At 42.9% G+C, this 25,958-nt stretch overlaps 1 protein-coding gene across 12 annotated transcripts in view; it reads right to left on the reverse strand.

Annotated features, from left to right (window-relative positions):
- Positions 1-1,094: 1,094 nt before the first annotated feature.
- Positions 1,095-25,958, reverse strand: part of LIMS1 (LIM zinc finger domain containing 1) — a 127,731-nt gene continuing 102,867 nt past the window's right edge. For 10 of the 12 annotated variants that reach the window (XM_037897586.2, XM_043536261.1, XM_037897594.2 and 7 more), the window contains 7 exons: positions 23,432-23,552; positions 21,224-21,373; positions 18,383-18,533; positions 15,793-15,885; positions 14,370-14,418; positions 10,372-10,447; positions 1,095-2,715 (listed from right to left, as the gene is read on the reverse strand). In XM_037897586.2, the coding sequence (XP_037753514.1) occupies positions 2,601-2,715; positions 10,372-10,447; positions 14,370-14,418; positions 15,793-15,885; positions 18,383-18,533; positions 21,224-21,373; positions 23,432-23,552 (755 nt within the window). In that variant the 3' untranslated portion in view covers positions 1,095-2,600. The other 2 variants (XM_037897616.2, XM_043536274.1) reach the window with 2 other exon arrangements.

A 25,958-nucleotide genomic window follows, 5' to 3' on the forward strand; every position in this document is an offset into this window, starting at 1 on the left:
CCAGAGAATGGCGGCTGTTAGCCGGGCGTCCAGCTCTGAAGGCAGCGCCCCGCCAGCAGCAGCACAGAAGTACGGATGGCATGGTAGGGTATTGCCACGCTTACTTCTGTGCTGCTGCCTTCAGAACTGGGCAGCCGGAGAGTGGTGGCTGCTGACTGAGGGCCCAGCTCTGCAGGCAGCAGCCCAGAAGTAAGGGTGACAATACCCTACCATGCCATCCTCTTAGAGCTTCTTACTCCGCCTTTTCATGTTCTCTGTATGTATGTATGTATCTATCTTACTATATGTTCCATTCTATGCATCTGATGAAGTGGGCTGTAGCCCATGAAAGCTTATGGTCAAATAAATGTTAGTCTCTAAGGTGCCACAAGTACTCCTGGTTTTTTAGGACTAAATGGGAGGTCAGGGTATGCCACTGACTTTGTACATATATTATAACATTTACACAGTACCTTTACCACACAATGATATCCTCAGTGATGCCCAGGTCTTTTTCCTGAGTTGTTACAGTTAACTTAGACCTCAGTAAGTGTATGGATTTAACTTACTTTTCAATGTCTATTGCCTTGCATTTGTCATCAGTGAATTTCATATGGGATCATGCTAGCCATTCATTAGCTTTATTTGGGCCCTCTGAAGTTCCTTGGTCTTTTCTAGTTTTGATTATAATTTGTAAGGAAGATAAATGTATTCTGCATAATTGTTAAATGTCAAACGTGACCTATGTGCTAATGTGAAAATGTGTGGTGACTGACTGTGTTGGATGGGGGTTGGGTGACATTCAGGTGTAAATTTCAAAACTAGGCTATTTTAAATTATTTTGTCTAAGAAAAGTTAGCAAGTATTTTATTTGGAACATTTCCTAGACGATTCAACTATCCACTGAACGGTATCTGAAATTTAAAAGCTAAATTAATTTATTAAAGTGGAAAATAGAGGGACTGTAGTTCTGCTTTAAGGGAAAAGTACATTAAGGGAAATACAGCCTTAACTATGGAGTCAGTTCGGTGTGTAGCACTAGTAAGGCAAAGAGAACATATACGGGGTCTCTCACCTCCACAACCAAACATTCCTTTAAGAAAAAGTCAGACAAGTTATATTCTATAACCTTTATTAATCACACTGGGAAGCTTAGCATTTAAACCAACTGAGGGATATTTTTTCTTGAAGATATGAAATGAGACTTTAGTTGGTAGAGTATAATCCTATACAATCTGTTTAGATTGCTATAGTAAAGGAAAAAAAGGCTTATTAATTTTGTTAAACAAGTTTGCCAAACTACTGCACCTTTATAGAGGAAGGGAAAAAAACCCTAGATTCTTTATGATTACAAATGAATAGCATAAGACTTAGAAGTATGTTATAGGGAATTCTGATCAGTTTGGACCCAGTTCTTCAAGACTGACACAAAAGTTGAAGGTGCTCAACACCTTCCAGGATAGACTGTTTATACAGACACTCATTGGTGTAAAAGTAACATTCAGAGATGAGCGAGAATTATTTCATGTACTATTAAAAAAATTAATTGAGTCTAGAAGCAAAATAAAGTATTTTTTAAAATTCAGGTGTTCTCAAATTTGAAAAAACAAAACAGACAAACTTCATACATTCTATAGAGCTGAAGTAGTTAAAGCATATTATCTCTTATAATACCTGGTATACGTTTTCTGCGTAAAAATATAAAATAAAAATAAAACTGTATATATATTTAATGCATCAGTGTTTTTGAATACTGTTGTGAAAGATAAAGAAGAATAAGGCACAAAATGTAAGTAAAATACAAAAACACTCATGAATGTTACTGGATTATTTTGAACGGAACATAGCAAAATTCAGGTAGCTCTGAATATGCATATTTCTTGCAACAGGTATAAGTTTTCTATATTTTCATTACAACTTTTAAGTCTGATATACAAAGATTAATTATGTAAGATTTATCTATTAAAGGCACTACACTTTTGCAGTGGTTGCACTTAGAAGTTTGACTTTCTTCAGATACATTTAAAACAAGGCTTCATAATGACTACATGGATCTGAATCTAAAAACGAATAGTTCCATAAAAAGTGATGCTACAGTCATTTCATGATTTACAAACGTGCTTAATTCTATGCACAAGTATTACCATTAACTTCAACGGCACTATTTGTGTACAGAAAGATAGGCTCATCTGTTAAGTCACTGCAGGATATGCACAAGCAGATCTTATGTCTGCACAGAATCCCACTGAAATCTGGGTACAAGGCAGATCCAACTGCAGTACCAGAGACATAAGAGTTTAACATGAATTTGTATCCGCAATTTACTATGCAAGTACAATCTACATATCAACAAATATGTATAAATGTAAATGTCAAATACAGAATTGAAGATATATTTTGTTTTTGCTAGTTATGAGGTTTATATAAAATGTAGAGGGTTTTTAGATGCATTTTTGCAGGCGATAAGAGGAAAGTACTTTAGTATGAAGGTAGTCATGCATCAAGGAAACTCATTTTCTTTGCGTACGTATTGCTGATTGCAAGCCTCAAAGAAAAATAAAATAAAAGTCAAGTAATATCTGTAATATTTTCTCATTGTTGCACAGGAGGATTAGGAGGCTTTACTTCCTCCCTAAAGTTTCAGCTAGTTTCTTCAGTCTTTTTTTCAACTCCAGAGGAAACTTCTCATAACATTTCTTGCAGACAGGCTTCATATCAAATTCAACAAATTTGTTCCTACAAATGATAAAAAAGGAAAAATATCTTTTGTGAAAGAGATTTCAAAGAGTATTTGTAGCATGTCATATTGACATAGTACAGGCAGCAAAATAATGCTTTTTCAGTATTTTTGCTCAATATATACATGGAGTTAAGATTATAAATGACATAGCAAGACAACAAATATAGATGTATACTTGAATCTATTTTTTTATGTTACATACAATTATACTTGTTATTAGCACTGCCCAGCTTTGTCACTGGGTGCCAACTTTCAAGAAGGGAAACCCAAATTCAGGAGAGACTTTTGATATGTGTTTATTTATTTTTAGCCCTGGCAGGTTAAGTACAAGTGAATTTGCTAAAGGTGACAGATTTGAGTTTTGAAAAATTGAAATGGCCAATCCTTGCACATATAGTCAATATTTATGTGAAAGAGACCTGAAAGTAAATAGCTGAAGTGAAAGAAACAGCTGTACAGGAAAACAAATAGAGAACTTTTGGCTACTGAGGAAAATTGTTTTATGCAATACTGTGTGTTGTGCAACCACTGAATTGTAAACCTAACAGTAAAGATACACGCTATATTTTCAGAAGTCTGTGGACACCCAGCCTTATGGACCTACAGATATCTGATGTGGGTATGGGCAAGAACTGTTAGGCAGAAGATGCTATGAATTTCCATACTGGATCAGAGCAGTGGCCATATATAAGTATCCTGTCTCTGACAGTTGCGAGTACTAGCTGCTGCAGAGGAAAACGGAAGAATTCCTGCAGAAGGCAGTTATGAGCCAGTTTGCCCATGAGACAGGAAGTGCCACTGTATCAACAAAACAATAAAACAAACTGCTATCAAATGCACAATAAACAAACTGGAAAAACAGAAAAATAAAATGCTATTTAATTTCTTTCAATTGTAGTAATCTCTCGAGTTACTTAAAACAATACATACTAAATTTTCAGCTGGAAATGTAATTTTCAAGTTGACTGTGTCTGATATTTTAACAAGTCTTTTCAATATTTAAACAGTAAAACTCTTCTGTTTATCAATACATATTGGACATGATTTTCTGATCTCCCATGGGATTCCAGGAGCTGTTAATTTCAATGTCACTTTGCAGCAATATGATGGATTGTAACAGGAGACTCAGTCCAATGTGAATTATAAACTTTATTTTAAAAAAATCAAAAACCTTCTCATTATAGAGAACTTTTGGAGAACTCCAAAAAACAAAATATAAACTCTGTATGAACTGTGAGAAACAAGTCAATTACTATTCAGAGGGCATCTTGACAGAGTTTGCAAAAACCAGTTACCACCTTTTTGTAACAGTTGTTCTTCGAGGTGTGTTGCTCATGTCCATTCCATTGTAGGTGTGCACGTGCACACGTGTGCAGCTGTCGTAAACTTTTGCCTTAGCGGGTACCCACGGGGCCGGCTATGGCACCCTCCGGAGTGCCGTGCTCATGGCGCAGTATATCAGGTGCCGCTGGCCCTGAGCCCTCTCGGTTCCTTCTTGCCGAAAACTCCAAAAGAGGAGCAGGAGGGCGGGTAATAGAATGGACATGAGCAACACATCTCGAAGAACAACAGTTACAAAACAATGGGTAACCGGTTTTTTCTTTATCAAGTGCTTGTTCATGTTGATTCCATTGTAGGAGACTTACAAGCAGAATCCCAGCAGTTGGGCTCGAAGTTCAGAGTCTTGCAGATTGTGGTACTGCCGAAACTAGCATGAGCCTGAGCCTGCTGGATCAGCGCATAGTGCAAGGCAAAAGCGTGGATGTACAACCAGATGCGGCATGGCAAATTTCTTGGATCAGCACCTGATTGAGGAAGGCCGCCGCCAAGGTCTGTGCTCTAGCGAAGTGGGCCATCACAATTGGTGGTGGGGGCATCTTCGCCAGCTCATAGCAGTAGCGGATACAAGCCATGATCCAGGACGAGATCCTCTGGGTGGATACTGCACAACCCTTCACTTGGTCCGTGACAGCAACAAACAGCTGCAGAGACTTACGGATTAGCTTCATTCTCTCTATGTAGAAGGCCAGAGCTCCAAGGTGTGCGTTCCTCATCCCTCACATGAGGCTTCGGGCAAAGGACCGGAAGATATATGTCCTGACTCGCGTGGAACTGGGAGTCGACCTTGGGCAGAAAGGCCAGGTGTGGACGCAGATGTACCTTGTCCTTATTGAAGATCGTATATGGCAGTGGTTCTCAAACTTTTGTATTGGTGACCCCTTTCACATAGCAAGCCTCTGAGTGCGATCCCCCCCTTATAAATTAAAAACACATTTTTATGTATTTAACACCATTATAAATGCTGGAGGAAAAGTGGGGTTTGGGTTGGAGGCTGACAGCTCACGACCCCTCAGGTAATAACCTCATGACCCTCTGAGGGGTCCCGACCCCCAGTTTGAGAACCCCTGGTATATGGGGACTCGGACGTGAGTGCCATGATCTCAGACACCCTACAGGCTGAAGTTATAGTGACCAACAAGGAGACAATCCAGGATAACAGCAGAAGGAAGCAGGAAGCCAGGGGCTCAAAGGCAGGCACCGTGAGCCTAGAAAGCACAAGGTTCGGGTCCCAAGAAGAGACCGGGTTGCGGACATGCGGGTAAAGGCACTCCAGACCTTTCAGAAACCGTGCTGTCATGGGATGTGCGAAGACCGACCTGCCTTGAAACAGAGGGCGGAAAGTCGAAATAGCCACCAGGTGCACCTTGATCGAGGACAGCGACAGGTTCTGGAGCTTTAGGTGTAGTAAATAGTCCAGGACATCCTGCAGGATATGGCAATCTGTGGCCCAATACGGGAACCGCTTCCATTTTGATACATAGGTAGTCGTAGTGGGGGGCTTCCTGCTGCCCAGCAAGACCTGATGGACACTGGCAGAACACGGCCGCTCCTCCCTGCAGAAACCAGGCCGTTGGGTGCAGTGCCGCCAGGTTTGGGTGCAGCAGACTGCCATGGTTCTGGGACAGTAGGTCCGGCCGAAGAGGCAGCTGTAATGGGGTGGCTACCGAAAGGCTCAGGAACATGGAAAACCAGTGCTGCCGAGGTCACGCCGAGGCTATGAGGATGACTGAAGCTTTGTCTCACTTCACCTTGAGCAGGACCTTGTGGATCAGCGGCACCGGCAGGAAAGCGTACATGAGTGCTCCCGACCATGGGATCAGGAAGGCGTCTCACAGGGAGCCCTTGTCCCTGCTATGCAGAGAACAGAACATGTGGAACTTTCTGTTCTGTCTGGACATGAACAGGTCCACCTGGGAGTCCCCACCTTCAGAAGACTAGGCTGTCCACCTCCGAGTAGAACGACCATTCGTGGTGAGACAAGAAGGTCCTGCTGAGGTGATCCACCAGGATGTTCTTGGTACTGGGCAGGTGAATGGCCACCAAATGAACGTCCTGCCACACACAAAAGTCCCAAAGGCTGAGCGCTTCCCAACAGAGGGCCGAAGACCTGGCAGGAAAGCCTAGCATGCGAGGTGAACTGCTCTGAGTTCCCTGAAATTGATATGAAAGGCTAGGTCATGTTGCAGCCAATGGCCCCCCAGCCCAGGCCTGAGGCGTCTGAGACCAAGGTGAGCAAGGGTGATGGGGTTGCAAAAGGGTCTCCCCGCAGCACCAACCTGGGATCCCGCCACCAGTCGAGCAGTGAGAAGACACGACTCAGCACCGTGACCACTCAATCCAGGGGGTGCCTACTGGGAATGTAGACTGAGGCCAGTAACATTTGTGGGGGCCTCAGATGAAGCCAGGCATGGTTTACCATGTACTTGCATGTGGCCCATCAGTTGCAGGCACATGTGGGTTGTAGTGAGCGGTTGGCTCTGTATGTGAGCGATCAGGTCTGACATGGTTTGAAAACGCACTTCGGCAGGAATGCCCTGGCCCGCCTGGAGTCGAGAACCGCACAGATGAACTCTATGTGTTGAACTGGTGCTAACATGGATTATTCTGTTTATTAGGAGACCCAAATCGCTGCAGGTGGAGTGCACCAGATCGAGCCTCCTCTGGACCTCCTCCGAAGGCCTGCCCTTGATGAGCCATTATCAAGATATGGGAAGATCTGGACCCCTCGACACCTCAGTTAAGCCGCCACCGATGCCATGCATTTTGTGAACACCCTGGGGGTCGAGGACAGGCAAAAGGCAGCGCCGTAAACTGGAAGTGGCGCCCTGCCACTATAAAGTGCAGGAAATGTCTGTGCCCCAGGAAAATAGAAATATGAAAATAAGCGTCTTTTAAGTCGAGAGCGGTGTACCAGACCCCTGGATCCAGAGAAGGGATGATGGAAGCCAGGGATACCATGTGGAACTTCAACTTCAACAGAGACTTGTTGAGGCCCCGCAGGTCCAAAATGGATCTGAGCTTCCCATTTGCCTTCGGGATTAGGATGTAGCGGGAGTAGAATCCTGTTCCTTGCATATCCCGAGGAACTTCCTCCACAGCCCCCAAACGTAGGAGGTTCTCGACCTCCTGAACGAGGAGCTGCTTGTGAGAAGGGTCCCTGAAGAGGGATAGGGAAGTGCGGGGAAGGGGGCGACAACGGAGATAGAGAGCACGGTGCCCGCAACTTGTAGTGGCTAGCTGGAGATGTAGGCTTACATGGAGACCAAGAATGTGGCAACTTCTGACTCTGTCTTGGCTCTGGAGACCGGCAGCGCTCACCTGATTTGTGTGAGGCCTTTCCGGCAATCTTGCCCTCACGGGAAGCCCTAGCTGGGTCCTTTCTACACACAGAGGAGGCACTGTGGACTCTCCCGGTGCCAGGCCCTTGGAGGGGGCCAGTTGTGCCATTTGCTAAGGCCCTTTACGGCTCCCTGGAGTCAGTGGCGGGTCCTTTCTGGGGGAGGAACCCCCCCGCGGCTGAACCCTTCAACGGGTCCGGAGTGGGCAGAAGGCACGAACAGGGTTCCTTGCCCGGAACCTCTTGGTCGGTCTTGGCCGGTGCCATGTTCTTAGGTTTCTTCTTTGGCACTGGATACGGCGATTGGTGCTGGGAGGACCCTGGTGCCAGAAGTGTGCTACGCACCGAAGTTGAAGCACTGGGTGCCAGTTCAGGCTGCACTGGCTCTGAAGCTGGACGCAGGGCAGCCTGCATCAGAAGGGCCCTGAGGCAGATATCATGCTCCTTCTGAGTCCGTGGATGAAAGTTCTGGCAGATACGACAGTGCTTCTTTATATGGGTTTCCCCAAGGCACTGTAAACAGCTCTTGTGAGGGTCACTAACAGGCACAGGCCTATTACAGGATGAGCAAGGATTGAAACCTGGAGATTGGGGCATGTTCTCCGGGGGCCAAGTTTCCGCTGGGACACTATCTAACTAAACACTTAAACGGGACTTAACGACTAACTAACAACGCTTAAAACTATTTACAGAGAAGCACAAGGCTAAACAGATGAAGAAAAACTGCTGACCACTTGCGAAGCAAGGGACAGAGGTGCTCCGTTTAACCACCACAGGCAGTAAGAAGGAGCTGAGAAGGCGCAGGGCCGGCAGCGCCTGATATACTGCACCATGCATGCGGCACTCCAGAGGGCGGCACAGCCAGCCCTACAGGTACTGCTAAGGCAAAAGTCTCCAACGGCTGCACACAAGGGCGTGCGCACACCTACAATAGAATGGACATTAGCAAGCACTCAAAGAAGAATATGTGGATTCGCCTAGTCCCATCTCTGCTACTGAATTATGGTTATATGTCTAATTGAGTGCTGTTATGATACAGTAATTTAAAAATGGAGTAAAATGTTAATGTTAGCGAAAAAGTCTTAAAACAAGAAAATGTACTCAGCATGCAGAATTGTTTTCAGGGACTGACATTTTATATTAGCTTAAAAACCATTTTGTAGACTGTTAAAATGGAAGCACAAGGCATTTACTAAAAGTGGAATTTCAAAACTATCAGGTTTTCACAACTAGCTTCTAAATCTGCATCCACAAGTTTTCTAAACATAATCCTGCATTTGAACATGCAGATAGGCAGGTGGACAGCTAACTATTCAGCCTGCATGCACACAAATGCCTACTGGCATATGTAATTAACTATATGCACAAAATTTGTGCAATTTGGGAAGCTGGAATGAAATCATAGCTACACGGTGGTCTAAAACAGTCTGTTCAGCAAGGTGAGAATTTTTCTCCAAGAAGTCCAAAATTTATGAATTTTGCGATTTAAGAAACCTTTCAAGCTCAATTTCTGAGCACAATGGCCTAAACTTAACATATTAAAATGTAGTGTTCAAAATTTCAAATCATAGATATGTGTAAATTAATAGTTGTTCTGTCTTTGATTATCACAAACACATGCAGAAAACTAAAAGAAAAATACATGTCCTAAACACTGACCAAAGAAGAAAAGAGCAGAGATTGTGATAGGAGGAAAAGAAAAGTTTACAAACAGATTGGCTTTTTCTTTTTCAGCTTGTCTTTATCCTTTGCTTCTCGCTCCCGTTTGGCAAGTCGACGTTTAAATTCTTCTGGCATTTTCTCATAACAGTGTTTGCAGACAGGTTTTAGATCAATTTCAACAAACTTATCCCTTTAGATAAGACACAGAGGAAAACAGTGGAAAGAACAGGAAAAGGTTTAAGAGTAAGTCATAGCTGAAAGAAGAATTGAACACAAAGAAAAAATAGATTTTAAAGCAGTAAATGGAGCAACAGGAACAAACACATATATCATTTACAAGAAGTTGTCTATAAATGTTCTATACCAGGGGTCTCAAACTCAATTTACCTTAGGGCCAGTCTTCAGATCCTCCCAGCAGGCCAATAATGTCACTCTTGCTGCCCAGAACCCGCCCCCCCCCAACTCCTCCCCCCAAAAAACTCTGCCCCCCACCTGCCTAAGGCTCTGGGAGGGAGTTTGGGTGGGGGAGGAGGTCTGGGGTAGGGGATTGGGGTGCAGGCTCTGGGAGGGAGTCTGGGTGCAGAAGGGGTGAGAGATTGGGCTCTGACAGGGAGTTTGGGTGGGAGAGAGGGTCTGGGGTACAGACTCTGGGATAGAGTTTGGGTGCTAGGTGCAGGCTCTGGGCTGACGTAGGGGGTGGGGGTGCAGGCTCTGGGAGTTTGGGGTGTGTGGGAAGGGGAAGGGGGTGCAGGCTCTGGGAGGGAGCTTGGGGGAGGGAGAAGGTGTGTGGGGAGGGGGTAGGGGTGCAGCTCTGGGCGGGGGTCGGGAGGTGCAGCACTTACCTGGGGCTCCAAGGCGGGGTGGGCCGGGGGGCCTCCACGCTCTGCTGCCCCCAGGCACCGCCCCCGCAGCTTCTCACTGGCCGCAGGGGCGCTCGGGGTGGGGGCAGCGCACAGAGGCACAGCCCCGCCCCACCCCGGGGCCGCAGGGAGGGGCTGGCAGACACCGCTCAGCTCTGCTGCACTGCCGGGGCCCCGGGCCATTGTAAATCGCCTGGGGAAGGGGTGAGGGGGAGTGCCCGGGGGCGGCAGGTGGGGCCAAGGGAGAGACCCGGCCCCAAAACTGCTGGAGCCCCGCAGTTGGGGAGGTTTGCAGGTCACAGATGGCCTGCGGGCCGTGAGTTTGAGACCCCTGTTCTATACTATTACAGTTAAACTATGACTATAACAGCTGTGCTTGAAAGGTGACTATTGATCTGTTCTGAAGAGATCATAACTGTTTTCCATCTTCTTAACCTATCTGAAAAACTTACTTGAGTGTTAACTTAGTGTTGCAAGTGGAACAAGCGAAACAGTTCACACACCATGCCTTATTCAGAGCAGAGACAACTAGGGGGAGGGGGAAAAAGACAATATTAGCAGTTCAGTAAACAAAGGCATTTGTTAAAAACTTCTGAAATTCACACATTCATAAGACATACAGCAAAAGGTGATTATTTTTAAACTTGTTTCTCAATTAGGGATAAAATTATGGACCATAATAATGAAAATGAAGTGAGGGCAAGGAGAGAGACATACACATATACTGTGTAGGAGGCATAGATGCCTCTAAATTACTTCAGTGTTTATGCTGATGCTTAACTTTTAGCTATGCTCTTTGTTTTGTGATAGCTCTGCTCTGGAAGAGCTCCATTTTGATCTCGAATCAAAATTGCCTTTCTTTCCCCCTTTGTTTATGTTAATCTCTACTTCCTCTTCCTTAGTATCTCTTTCGATTCTGCTTCCTTTACATAGGCTTGCTGAGAATTAAGAAATGAAACCTCCTAAAGCATGCTTTATTAGGAAAAAGAACAAAATGAAACTTAGAGCCTTTGTTAGCAAGGAATGATTCATGGGAGAAGAAGTTTCTGGGATTTTTGCAGATGTGATAGAGATGAGTGAAGTATTGTGAGGGAAGTCCTTGAAGTTCCTGGGCATTTGCCAGCAAACTGGTCAAGCATTGTTCCAACCCAGGGGTTGGGAAACTTTTTGGCCCGAGGGCCACATCTGGGTATGGAAATTGTATCGTGGGACATGAATGCTCACGAAATTGGGAGTTGGGGTGTGGGAGGGGGTGAGGGCTCTGGCTCTGGCTGGGGGTGTGGGCTCTTCGGTGGGGCCAGAAATGAGGAGTTCAGGGTGCAGAATGGGGCTCTGGGCTGGAGCAGAGGGTGGCGGGGGGAGGAGAGAGGGCAGGGCTCTGGCTGGGGGTGCAGGCTCTGGGGTGCAGGAGGGTGGGAGCGAGGGGTTTGGGGGACAGTAGGGGGATCAGGGCTGGGGCAGGGGGTTGGGGCGCTGGAGCGGGTCAGGGATGCAGGCTCTGGGTGGCACTTACCTCAAGCAGCTCCCGGAAGCAGCGGCATGTCCCCCATCTGGCTCCTACATGAAGGTGTGGCCAGGGAGCTCTACGCACGCCCCGTCTGCAGGCACCGCCCCTGCAGCTCCCATTGGCTGCGGTGGCAGCGCTTGAGGTGGAGGCAGCATGCAGAGCCGCCTGGCTGTGCCTCCATCTAGGAGGCGGAGCCAGAGAGGGGACATGCTGCTGCTTCTGGGAGCTGTGGGAAGCCACAGCACACGTGGAGCAGGGCAAGCCCCAGAGCCCGCTCCCCGGCAGGAGCTCAAGGGCCAGATTAAAACATCTGAAGGGCAGGATGCGTCCCCCAGGCTGTAGTTTGCCCACCCCGGTCTAACCAGTTTTGACAAAAGTGGATACCTAAAACTCAGTGACGTCAGATATGCAGGCCTGTTTATTGTAAGATATAAAAGAGGGAAGGGAATAGGTGGGGCCACATGCTAGTGCCTGCTTGTTTAGCTGAAGCCAGCCAGTATGGGTTTGAGCATTCTGGGCCTAATCCTGTTGTATGACTGATAGCTATATGGGTACATGTTAGGTTTACTAAACGAAGTTTAGCTAACTGATACTTAGAGTAACCATATAAAAGCCAATTTAGTCTTTGGATTAATAAAGAAATCTTTGGCTGAATTCTGGTATTGGTCCATTTGAATATTCAAATAAAGATCCCAACACCTTCTACCTCTTCCCTTGCCAAAAAATGGTCTATTTCCTCTTCTTAGTTCAGATCAACAGGTGCTGCTCCGCTATAAAAATGCACCCAAGGTTGCCTACTAGGGTTGCCAACTGTCTAATCACAAAAACTCAAATACCCTTGCCCCGCCCCTTCCTTGAGGCCCCTCCCCGCTCACTCCATTCCTCCCTACTTCCTTCGCTCGCTAACCACCACCTTCACTCACTTTCACTGGCCTGGAGCAAAGGGTTGGTGTGCGGGCTCTGGGCTGGGGCAGAGGGGTTTGGAGTGTGGGAGGGGGCTCCAGGCTGAGCCTGGGGCAAGGGGTTGGGGTGCAGAAGGGGATGTGGGGTGCAGGCTCTGGGAGGGAGTTTGGGTGCTGGAGAGGGCTCAGGGCTGGGCCAGGAGATTGGGGTGTAGGAGGGGGTGAGGGGTGCAGGTTCTGGCCGGTGGCACAGCGGGGCTAAGGCAGACTCCGTGCCTGCCCTGGCCCCGCGCCGTTCCCGGAAGCAGCCAGCACATCTCCTGCAGCCCCAGAGGGTGGGGGAGGGGGGCAGAGGGCTCCACGTGCTGCCTGTGCCAGCAAACGCCACCCTCGCAGCTTCCATTGGCCACAGTTCCCTGCCAATGGGAGCTGCGGAATCAGTGCTCGGGGGGGGGGGGGGGGGGGGGGAGCACGCAGCCCCCCCCCCCCCGGAACATGATGGCCACTGTCAGGAGCGACACAGGGCCAGGGCAGGCAGGCTGCCGCCGGACTTTTAGAGCCAAAATCTCCCAGTTTGGCTGCAGTAGCCTCCGGGACATAGCGCCTGATACCGGGAGGGTTGGCAACCCAATTGCCTACTATGAATGAAACTGACTATTGTCAGACAGCTGTAGTCATGTTCAATTATAGTAGCTGTCACCGTTGGGCAAGCACTTCCGGATGCTAGTTGTCCAATAAGTGTCATTTTGGAGAAAGGTACTCTGCTGTTTGTCAGAGGTAACCTAATCAGATAGATAATTGATGTATTGCTCCATAGATGATCCCTCTGAGGCAGACAACCATATAGATCCTGCTATAGTTAACTGGCTGTCTGACATGTTCACCCCTCCCTCTTTGGTAGAATAATAGAATAAATTTAAAACAATGATTAAAAATTACCCCACAGCAATGAAATGACACACTACAATTTGCTCAGTTTAGCAACCAGAACATACAGTATGAGGCAGCCAGATTACATAGTGTACATATGAAACATGTACCTACTTATCATACAAGGCTGAAGTTACCTGTTTCACCAGATTTTTATTTGTTTTTGGAGGATTTTAATGAAGGTGAGCAGAATATTTCCTTCAAGAAGACTCCTAAATTGTAGTTTTATAGGTAGAGTGGAGACTTGAAACTATATGGAAAGCACACCATCTGAACCTGGAGCTCATCCTTTAGTGTCATGATTATAATCCATGATGTCCTTTTAAAGTGTCTGGGCCTCATCCCACTTGATTACTGGTTTTGGTTTAGCTGGTGCTATTACTGGTACATGGTATTGGTTCAGCTAGGTGTTGTTGTAAGGTAGGTATTAATTTAATATGAGGCAATACAAAACTATCTGCTTTTTCTACCATCCTGTCCCAGTTGGTTGTCAACAGCCACACTCCAGGTTAATGGGCTTCTGGATTGTCTTTATAGACACATTGTTTTGCTGAATGCTAATCCTTTGGCAGTGTTTGTGACAGCATCACTTCTACAGACTTAAGGCCAGATTATTTTTTTTTAAGTAAAATATGTAGGTACCTAAAGATGCAGATAGCAACCTAGTGGGATTTCAAAGCTCCTAGGTGCCTAATTTCCATTAAAATCATGGAAATTAGGTGCCTATGAGTTTTTGAAAATCCCACTAGGCACCTATCTGCCTCTTTAGGCACCTAAATACCTTTAAAAATCAGGCCCTTAAGCCCTAATTCTGTAATAAGGTGCATGCATGTAGATTACTGTACCAGCATCGAGGTCTATTAAAGTCAGTGGGGCTCCACACAGGTAAAGGAAGCTGCCTGTGTAAAACTCACTATAGGATTGGGGCCTTGCCGTTTTACTTTCTTATTTCACTCACAGAAACTCTGAAGAATTTATAAAAAGGCATGATGGGAATCAGCATTTCTAAAGGGATTCAACACTAGTCTTCCCTTTCCCTGGTACCTCTTTTAGTAAATGCTTCCTACTGAAGTGACGTGACAAAAAAAAATGCAATTTAAGAAATGCTTACCATCTCCTTCAATCACACGATTACAGTGGAAACAAACATCACCAAACAGCTGTGGATAGGGGGGAAATATGAATTTTTAACTTTAAAAACTTACCCTGGGTAGAATTTTAGAAACAAAATAATTGCAACTCCGCATATGGACATAGCAACTTTTCTGACAAACTCCGTAAGATTAAAGGAATGCCTATTGTCAAATTACTTAATTCTTTTTTTCCCCTAAAGTCACCTATCCATTCCCATTACAAATAAGACCCTTCATTATTAAACATGAAATATAATGTTTAATTTATGTTTTCTTCTCTACTAATTATGTTTTGTTTCCTTTTTGCATTTCTTTCATCTTGGAAAATTAAGCTAGACAGTTTCACTTTTGTATATCACTTGTTTCTAGTCAATTTGAACTTTCAGGTTCTTCTGCATGTCTAGAACAATGCCTTGCTGTTTCTGTTGCTTAGTTTCAATTTTTATGTACACACCCATCCACCCTCCCACTCTACTTTTGGCCCAAATTTTATGTAACATCTGTAGTGTTATGGCATTTCTTATTTACAGCTATACTATCAACATTTCAAACATCAAACCTTCAAAACTGAATAATCAGGAATCTGTAATTAATACATGCCATAGAACTATGGAGCTTATTACCCATTTTTTAAGTGCCAAAAGGTGTGTGCATGTGACACTTTGCAGTTTGCTCATGTTTAAAATAGCTGCAACAAGTTTATTTTAACAGTTAACAGAATACACTCACAAAAAATCTTTTGTATGTTTAAACTACGCTCCTTGCTGTGGTATCTAAGTGACTATAAAAAAGGGGTCTGTAGGGGAAAGGAACATTGACTATAATCCATGTATGAAAATGAAAATAGTCACTAGGCGGTGTTCTCTGACAAATGCATTTGGTATTTGCAGTCTTAGATGGAGAAAAAGTGAGTCAAGCTGGGTTTCACAGCATATCTTCATGTAGAGTCACAACATCGTGCGGTACCAGCTGTAAGGAAAGCCACTCCATTAACTAAAGCCTAGTGTTAAACCCTAGACACTAAGTGACAAATTTTCCTTAAATTCTTGGAAAAGTTGGGTGTCATTAGCAGCACTGAACAGGTGCACTGACCTTGCAGATATTACAAAGTTCACAGCCAATAGTCCTACAGTCATTAGTAATTATGGATTTGAATGCCGAGTATATACTGAATGTTTTGTTAAGTCTTTAACAGTTTTGTTTTTAAATACTTGAACCATTTGCAGAAATATGTTAAAACGTTTAAGGAATTACAATACTACGGCACTACTTTTCAAGACACAGATGGTTGTCAGAAGGCAAAACTAGTCCCTTAGTGTTAATATTTTTCTCTCCTACAGATATAAGTGAGTTGATGAATCATGAATTTATTAATGGCTAAGATACAAAAATCAAACTTACCTGATTGTAATGGGTTTCACAATATGCCAAGCCCTTCCTCTCGTAGTGACGATGACCAAGAAATGGCTTTTCACACTTTGCACAAACAAAATGCTGCAAAGAAAATGATATAAATTGTCTCTGGATTGATTGAGTTAATGGCATTTCTTTGGAAACAGATACTCAGGACTGAGCATTATCGAAGGACAGTCTGCTCGTAATGCCTTCTTTAAAATTAGAAACACTTTTATTACTTGTAGATTTAAAACGTTAAAAAAAACAAAATATTGCTCATTTTAAAGTCTTAAATTTTAAAGAAAATAGACTGAAGAAAAAAATAAACTGAAGAAAAGGTTTTGGATTCATTACTAGTTGATAAACTGCATTGATATCATGGAAAATTCTTAAACTAACTTAAAGAAACTTTATTGCTACGCTTACTGTTTGGCAATCACAATAACCTGGTCAATGGTGGTGTGTTTTTTATTTATTTATTTTAAGATATCTGAGGAGGAAGGATGATCTTGTGATTAAGGGAGCGGGAGTAAGCAGATTTGGGTTCCATTTATGACCCTGCCCTGACTTTGGAGTCACTTAATTTCTTTTTGCCTCAATTCTCCCATCCATAAGATGGGCATAATACTCACCAGAATGTGGTATAAGGATAAATTTATTGATTGAGATTTTCAGAGCAGTTTAAAGGATTTAGCTACATATATTCCATTAAATTTCATGAAAGATTCATGGCTAAATCTCCTGCACTTCTTTGAAATGCTCAACAATTGTTTGCGAAATGCTTTAAGATTTTCAAATAGAAGGTGTCATAGATGGCAAAGTAGTATTATTGAACTCTGTAACAGAATCATAGAAATGTAGGACTGGAAAGGACCTTAATAGGTCATCTGGTCTAGCCCCTTGCACTGAGACAGGACTCATTAGCTTTAGACCATCCCTAACAGGTGTTTGTCTAATCTGTTCTTAAAAACCTTCAATGATAGAGATTCCACAACCTCCCTAGGTAATTTGTTTCAGTGCTTAACTACTCTTACTTCGGAAGATTTTCCTAATGTCTAAACCAATGGTCTTCAATCCTTTTTCATTTGCGGACCCCTACCACAGAAGTCTTAGACTGAAAACTGAGTGAACAGAATTCAAATATAAATGTTGCATGTGCTCGGCACAGCATTTGACACAGCGTGAGAAAGGGTTTGCCACACTGTGGGCTTCTATGGTAATGACAATACTTCTGGGTTTTGACCTGTAGGTGGGGATATTCACCTATTTTTGATTGATCAGAAAAACTGAATGCTTTTTCTGGGATCTAAAACTTTATAGTTATCTTTCACTGTCCCTTTAGACCAGGGGTTCTCAAACTGGGGGTCGTGATCCCTCAGGGGGTCGCGAGGTTATTACGTGGAGGTCACGAGCTGTCAGCCTCCATCCCCAAATTCCACTTCCCCTCCAGCATTTATAATAGTGTTAAATATAAAAAAAGGTTTTTAATTTATAAGGGGTGGGTCGCACTCAGAGGTTTGCTGACTGAAAAATTTATCTCCCCCTCTCCCCCTCTATAGCAACCTTTTATGTACTTGAAGACTTATCACATCACCTCTCAGTCTTCTCTTCTCCAGACTAAACCAACCCAATTGTTTCAACCTTTCCTCATAGGTCATAGTTTCTATATCTTTAATTGATTTTGTTGCTCTCCTCTGGACTTTCCCCAGTTTGTCCACATCTTTCCTGAAGTGTGGTTTCCTGAAGTTTCCAGAACTGTACCCAGTACTTCTACTGAGGCCTTATCAGTAGAGTGAAATAATTATTTCTCATGTCTTGCTTACAACATTCTTGCTAATACATCCCAGAATGCTGTTTGCTTTTTTGCAGCAGTATTACATTGTTGATTCATATTTAGTTTATGATCTACTATAAACCCAGATACTTTTCTGCAGTACTCCTTTGTAGGAAGTCATTTCCCATTTTGTAGTTGTACAATTAATTATTCCTTCCTATGTGCAGCACTTTGCATTTGTCATTATTGAATTTAATCCTATTTATTTCAAACCAACTCTCCAGTTTGTAATGAATAGTATTTATGCAAAATATTACTACATTTCTGTATAATACTTTGCACTTCTATAGCGCTTCCCAAGGATCTCAAAGTACCTTTTTGAACAGTGAACTTAACTTGATACACAGCCTGGAAAGTAGGCAATGTCAATATTTAATCTCTCTGTGTCTGCATCTCCATCTGTAAAATGGGGATAATAATTTGCCCAAGACCACACAGGAAATTTGTGGCAGCTAAACCATACCTTCGTGACAGTGTTCTCGTGTATATAGACACTTAAAAAGTTTCTGTTGATTAAAGAGATATTGTGAGTTCTACAACTATTTCTCATCTGAAATATAGGGAATCACTCTCAAAATGCAGAATTTTTCAAAATGAAATAAACTGTGTGTGTGATTACAATTGAAGACATGCTCTACAACTTACTTTACCAACCATTTCTGTAGAATTTTCTAATCCTTTCGATTGAAACTGACCCATAAAATTCCAGACCTAGTATATTCATGCCAATATTTATAAAATACAATACACTCTGACATTTACCTCCACATGCCACTGTTTCCCCATAGCATTCACCACTCGTCCTTCAATTGGTCTCCTACATGCTCCACAGATGGGGACACCCATTTTATCATGGCATGGTAAACAATATAATTCTCCCTTCAACTCACGAGCATCAGCAGTAAGTTCCTTCCTGTTCAAAAATTAATGAATCAAACATGATCACAAAGAATCTGAGAATACAGAGAAGGATTTTAGTTAATGGGTGGTTTTGAAGGCATGACTTTATTTTTATGAATTTCTTTCAGAAGTTTTATTTACACTCCATTATGGGATTTGGACATTAGTGTTCAAAATAGCCTGGTTCATTGGATTTTATCTTGAAGATTGAATGTTTGCCTGGAAAACTCAGAAATGTGTGTTAAGTATAATGCATTAAGTTTTTTACTTTCTCTAAATATCTGATTTATAAGAGTTTCATCATTTTCTTACATGCCATCTACACTGAACATTTGCAAGATCTAGGGCTTGTCTTCACTATGGTCTAAATCGGTGCAGCTGCAATTGATGCAGCGGCATTGATTTAGTGGGTCTGGTGAAGACGTTGATAAACTGATGGGAGAGCGCCTCCCGTCGACATACCGTGGTGTAGACACCGCTGTAAGTCGATCTAAGCTACCTCGATTTCAGCTACATAATTTACCTAACTTAACTAGCGTAACTTAGATTGACTTCCCTCGTTAGTGTAGACAAGGTCCTAGATACACTGGGCTAACTTCTGTTCTCAGTGACACTAGTGTAATCCACTACAGTCATCTGATTTCCTGTGGATTAACATCAGTGTAATTGAGCCTGGAATTTAGTGCTCTAGGCCAAGTCAATCATGCATGCCTTTACAGGGTTCAGGGATAAAGAAAAATATGCACCTATATGTGACAGTCATGTATATTCTTACTATCTCAGAATCTCTGTACGCTTCTTTGTTTTAACCACTAAATTGGATGATAAATCTGAATAATGATGTTATTAAGAACAGTAAAAATGACACTGTCAGAATTAAGCTTTAAAACGGACTACAGGTTGAACCTCTTTAGTCCGGCACCCTCAGGTCCTGAACCAGAGAATTTGCCGAACCACGGAAGGTCAATATTGTAGCGAGCAGGTCTCTTTTTATTTTTTATCTCAGGGAGGCGAATAAATGCAACAATGCTTGCAACACTGCCTAGACAAGACTTACCAGCTCTCTTCATAACAAAGTGTTAGTACTGTTACACAATTTACAAACAATGTTACAAAATCATGCCGGACCATGGATGTTGCCGGACCAGAGAGTGCCAGACTAGAGAGGTTCAACCTGTATAATCAATGATGGTCTCATTTGGTTGCTCTTGATTTAGGATTACAGATTCTTTTTAAACTGATCTTTGCTGTGGCACTAAATATCTAAAGTGAAAACTTCCCTACCACCAAATTACTGGATAGTCAGCTACAAACTAGTGCGCCTGTGTTATCTCCCATAATACCTCCAATCCAGCATCTCTGTGCAGGACATGGAAAACTGGGGGAAAATCTGTGTTTACCCACTGCTAATATCCATGCAAGCTTTAGTCCCTCCAGGGGATGGAAAATTGCCTTTTCCAGCTGCTGCAGAGGCCACTTTGAAAATCCACAGATTCTCCGAGGAGCTATTTGAAGCAGAAACACTCTCTCCTCAGAATTGCCCCAAGAGCTATAGGGGTTCTGCTGTATAGTGTCAACACAGCTGCCATCACAGCCTGTAAAAATTGGGGAAGTGGTTCAGCCCTGAAGACAAGGACCAGCTGCCACAGCTGAAGACCCATTGTTTCAAAGAAAGAATAGGGAAGAATTTACAATTTGCTTTCAAAAACTAGAGGAGGCAGAGGAATAAGTTAAGCAGCAAAAGAGGGAAGCGAGTGGGGGAGGTGAAGTGGCTGCACTTTTTTTTTTTTTAAACAAGTGAAGAAAAATAGAAAATTCACTGAGATTTCTTAGTTTATAATTAAGATTACTGCTAAGTAGCAGTTCATTCAGCCTACGGTTTTGGGCATTTTGACTTTTTATTCCTTCAGACCACAATGCTTATAATCTTAAATCCTAGTCAATATTATGTGCCACACATACATGAGTGTCTGCAAATCAGATCACTGATAAGTCTGATACCATTTCAAGTGAACCAGAACACTGTTACCCTCACTGTTACAAATGGTTCAATTATTTTAAAGGATTGCATGAGGTGAGGTTCTGTCCAGTCTCACATCTTCTATCACCATTTCAAACTCAATCTCTTTCCAAAATGAAATTCTCATCTTTCCTCTTAATTCCTCTCCACTTCATCCTCTATCTCTTTTGTCACTTGTAACTGGATTATCCTCCAAGGAATGCAACCTCAGTGTCATCTTCAGCTCCTCTCTCCTGTTCTCCCCTGCATCCAGTCTCTCAGTAAATCTGGTCACTTCTGTTTCTTGTAGTATTACCAAAATCTGTCCTTTCCTCACTACTGAAACCCTCATCTGTGCCCAGAGCTAGAATTGGGGGTACACACAATGTTACTACAACCTCTCCCAAGATACCATCTTGTTCTCCAGAACCTCAGCTTTCATTAAAGCTTGTCTGAGAGAGGACTGAACTCCAGGTTTCTGTAATCTAGGAGCCTCTACTGTTTGAGCTAAAGGATCAAGTCCATGAGCCCAGAGGTAATGGCAGACTCAAACTTCCGTACATGGTCTAGCTGCTAGAGGGGACAAAGAATCACACTCTGATAATGTGGATTACATCAATACAGCTGACTTTAGATTTAAACAGACAAAACAAATGAAAATCAGCATTTTCTTAAGGTTTTTTTCTTCTATAAAATACAATTACCCGCAATTGGCACAGTTGAAATGATCAGGATGATAGGGATCATTCTTGAATATGAGCGGTTGTTCATCAATAATGGCATGGCACTTCTGGCAGATGTATTTTCCCAGACCCCTGGCTTTCTCCCGGTTGTGACAAGGACGGCAAAGATGCCTAAAAACAGAGAAAAAACAGTAACAGTAATAAATACTGTCAAGATTCCTTCCCCACTCTGAACTCTAGGGGACAGATGTGGGGACCTGCATGAAAACCTCCTAAGCTTACTTTTACCAGCTTAGGTTAAAACTTCCCCAAGATACAAACTATTTTACCTTTTGCCCTTGGACTTTCGCTGCCACCACCAAACGTCTTCCCCCCAAAATCCTCCCCAATCTTACACCCCCTTTCCTGGGGAAGGTTTGATAAAAATCCCCACCAATTTGCATAGGTGAACACAGACCCAAACCCTTGGATCTTAAGAACAATGAAAAAAGCATTCAGTTTCTTAAAAGAAGAATTTTAATAGAAAAAAAAGTAAAAAGAAACACCTCTGTAAAATCAGGATGGTAAATACCTTACAGGGTAATTAGATTCAAAACATAGAGAATCTCTCTAGGCAAAACCTTAAGTTACAAAAAGACACAAAAACAGGAATATCCATTCCATTCAGCACAGCTTATACTCTCAGCCATTTAAAGAAATCAGAATCTAATGCATATCTAGCTAGATTACTTACTAAGTTCTAAGACTCCATTCCTGTTCTGTCCCCAGCAAAAGCATCACACAGACAGAGAGAGAGGCTTTGTTTCTCCCTCCCCCCAGCTTTTGAAATTATCTTGTCTCCTCATTGGTCATTTTGGTCAGGTGCCAGCGAGGTTATCCTAGCTTCTTAACCCTTTACAGGTGAAAGGGTTTTTCCTCTGGCCAGGAGGGATTTTAAAGGTGTTTACCCTTCTCTTTATATTTATGACAAATACTTTTTGAATCTTACTACACAATAAAAACACAAACAAAAATCTATTAGGATCTCAATTCAATCTGTTATTTGAATAAATCATATAAACAGTACCCTTAAGAGAAACCCAAGCTCAAGAGAGGGGAAAAAAATAGTCAGTTTACTTCCATCCAGCCCAGAGGCTCATTCTTCTGTTCTCTTGCATTTAATGTACAGGTAAAAGTAAAAAAGGAATTAGAATTTGCTAAAGATTTTTGTTGCCAAGTGTTTTACTCTGTGAATCACGGAAGTTTAGATGGGAAGCTATATGCTCACTTAGGCTCTGATTCTACACTTATGTATGAATGTCACTTTTACCATTTGAAGTCACATGCTTAAAGTTAAGCATGTATCTGTTTGCGAGATAGTGGCCCAGGACATTTACTCACATTGAAAAATATCCTACTCTAGGAATAGTCCCACTGAATTTAAGGGGACTACTCCAGGAGTAAGGTGCTGCTAATAAGTCAGAGTAAGGGTATCACAATGTGGCCCACAATGGCCTTGAAAGAGCTCGCAAAGAAGAGCAACATTTTTACGTACGAACTAAACTACTGCTTTTTCCAGGCTCCCTAATATAAAATCATCTCAGTCAGGTAAAATTCACACACAAAAAAGCATTAAAACAGAAAATAAAAAGCACTGACTTGTAGCAATGCACTTTATTCTGGAGAGGTGCCATCAGAATTCCAAAGTGGTGCAAGGTAGGTGTGTACACTTTTATCTAAATTTTTAGTATCTCAGCACCACTGGTTGTGACGCATGAGTTGCTGGAATCACACCAGAAAAAATCTGACATCATGTAAAAGAATTAATGGGGTACATTTATCTATCTCTGGTACACTACTTTGAAAATGTTCTCCCCTATTATATTTCAAAGTACCACTGGCACTGAGTGACGTAAGGTAACAGATATACCCAGAAGGTGACCTTGATGGAAAGTCTGAAGGTGTAGTGGAACATTCTTTAAATGTTTCTGTAAGTATTAAAAAAAATCAATATTTAATATTTACATTTCATTTTTGAGCTGTGTTCTCTGCAGATCAGACTTGCTTGAACCCCTGCCCCATAAGGGCACCTTACACGTAAACAGAGATACTTTAGTTACTCCTTTAACTGTGTTTTATTAAAGAGGTTACATCATGTCAGCTAAAGATTTTTAGAAGCCTTAATAAACTGTAAACCCCATTATCACTTCATTTTGCTTATGACCAATACAGAAGGGGGTGAAGATCTACCTGCCAGCATTCTTGACAAATCCAATATCTGCCAGTACTTGTTGGCAGATGTCACAGCAGAAGCATTCTGGATGCCAGCTATTATTCATAGCTTTAATAACACGACCGATAATGAACTCACCTGTAGGTAAATAAAATATCTGGATGTTAAAAAATAAAACAAAAGTTGTTCTAAATACCAAAGTGCTTTAAGTAACACTGTATCAGACAAAGTAAAAAAACCCAAAACTCCCAGCTTGCGGGTTCAGGTATATGGCTCCAGGGGCTCTGGTTCTCAACCTTATTCTTGGCTAAAAATCCAAAGCAAATTCCCTTACTAACAAAGCACTTCCCCTTCTAGCTAACACTTCATTTACCCACCCTTCTTCATACACTTCATTTTCTGTATATCTGAGTTTTTCTTTTTCCATCCCTCACCTTTTTCAGTCATCTGATCTCTTATGCTGTTTTGGTATTCATGCAGTTCTTTATTCTGCATGACTTTTTCCTAATTACTTTCTCCTTTCTTCTCTGAGTAAACCAGCAGATTAGCAGGATTTTTGTTTTTATTTATACTCCAGTAGTTCCCAAAAGGCTCTAGGCACTTTACAAATGTAAAGAAAGACTCAGTCCCGGCTCTGGAGAGCATACCATCTACTGAAGGATGGGTGAATGGGATACAACACAAATCATGTGATGATAGATGCACTTCTTGCTGGCCAAGCAAAATGAGGCCTCACACTCAACTTGATGTCATTTCTCTATTGGTCTGTCTAACATGGTAACTTTTGAAGACCACATCTAATTTTATTGACACTCAGAAAAACTGGAAAAAAAAAATTACTTACATTTAGTAACTGGAGATTCTTCTGAGTGCTGATTCCTATGTGTATTCCACTGTGGGTGATTGACAAGAAGTACTCAAATAGGAGGGTGAGAGGTTGTAGATGGCAGAGCCGAACAAAGGACTGCTGTTCCAAAAGATGCATCAGCAGAGATACCAAGGCACAGCGTCTAATAACTGTGTGGACTGAGTGCCATGTAGCTGCCTTACAATTATCAAGTAGAGGCACCCCTATTGAAAAGAAGCCATAGATGTTGCTTGCGTTCTTGCGGAATGAGCTCTTACCCCATGAGGAGGGGGAAGATTTGCTCTGATATCAGTTGTCTACATGCAGGCCAACATCCATTTTGAGATTCTTTGAGAGAATATAACCTGACCCTTGGCCCTGTCCATTATGGTGACAAATAGTCCAGAGGATTTCCTGATTGTTTTCAGGTTATGAAAGGCTAAGGCTTGCCAAACACTGAGGGAATGGAGCCTCCTTTCTTCTGAGGATGTGTGAAGTTTTGGGACAAATGCAGGTAAGTGGATAGGCTAGGTCACGTGAAACTCAGATTGGGGGTGAATTTAGGGTACAAATGTAATGGAAGCTTGTCCTTATGCAATATAGTGTAAGCAGGATCTGCCATCAATGCCCCAAGCTCACCAAACCACCTGGCTGAGGTGATGGCTACCAGGAATGTGACCTTCATGGATAGGAAAGACATGAAGCAAGAAGCTAATGTTTCAAATGGAGGCTTAGTGAGCACTGAGAAAACAAGGTTCAAGTCCCACTGAGGAACAGACTTTTTGATAGGCCGAAAGGTTCTGATTAGACCTTTCCAGAATTTGCTAGCCGGAGAGTGCGCAAAGATCGAGTAGCCCCGTGAAGGCAGATGGTTGCCAAATGAACCCATGAGGAACTGACAATCTTGTTGTCTGCATAGAAAGAATACAGTCCAGAATGAGAGGAATATCTGTGGATTCTAGAGAAATACATCTTTGATATGCCCAGATGGCTTGGTTAGGTAATATTTTCTAGTGGAATCCTTCCTACTATTAGAAAGGACATTCTGAACAGCTTCAGAACACAATTGCTCTAAGCATGATGCCCATCCACAAACCAAGCTCTGGGAGGAAGCAGATGTGGGTTGGGAAGCCTGATTTTGCCATTCCTCTGAGTCAGAAGATTGGGAAACATAGGAATAATGATCAGTACCCAAAAACAACATGCGTAGGAGGTTCAGGAATCAAAACTTCTGGGTTAGTTGGGGGCAATAAGAATAACTCATGCATTGGCCTGTCAAATCGTGTGCAAATCTTGAGGCAGGAGTGGTAGTGGCGGGAGGACATAGTTCAGATGGTCTGACCATGGAAGGAGTAAAGCATTGCCTTGTGAGTGGTGACCAAAGGCTCTTTTGGAGCAATATACGTAGCATTTCCTCTTTGTTTGGGAGGTCCCCCCACAGAGCGAAAATATTGTTCATCACAGAGTAGCATAGCTCCCACTTGTGATCAACTTGCAAAGTGTCTGCTGAGACACACGTTCTGGTTCCTTCAGAGGCAGACTGCTGACAGGGTAATCCGACTGCTGATGCACCAGTTCCACAGACTGACCATTTCTGCACACTTAGGGGCAGATCTCGTGCCTCCGATTGTTGATCTAAAAGACAGTTGTGATATTGTCGGCATGGTGAAACTGAATGAACGGGAGAAAGGTTTTGC

Source organism: Chelonia mydas, chromosome 1 (genome assembly GCF_015237465.2).
Source record: "Chelonia mydas isolate rCheMyd1 chromosome 1, rCheMyd1.pri.v2, whole genome shotgun sequence".
In the NCBI taxonomy this organism is placed as follows: Eukaryota; Metazoa; Chordata; order Testudines; family Cheloniidae; genus Chelonia; species Chelonia mydas.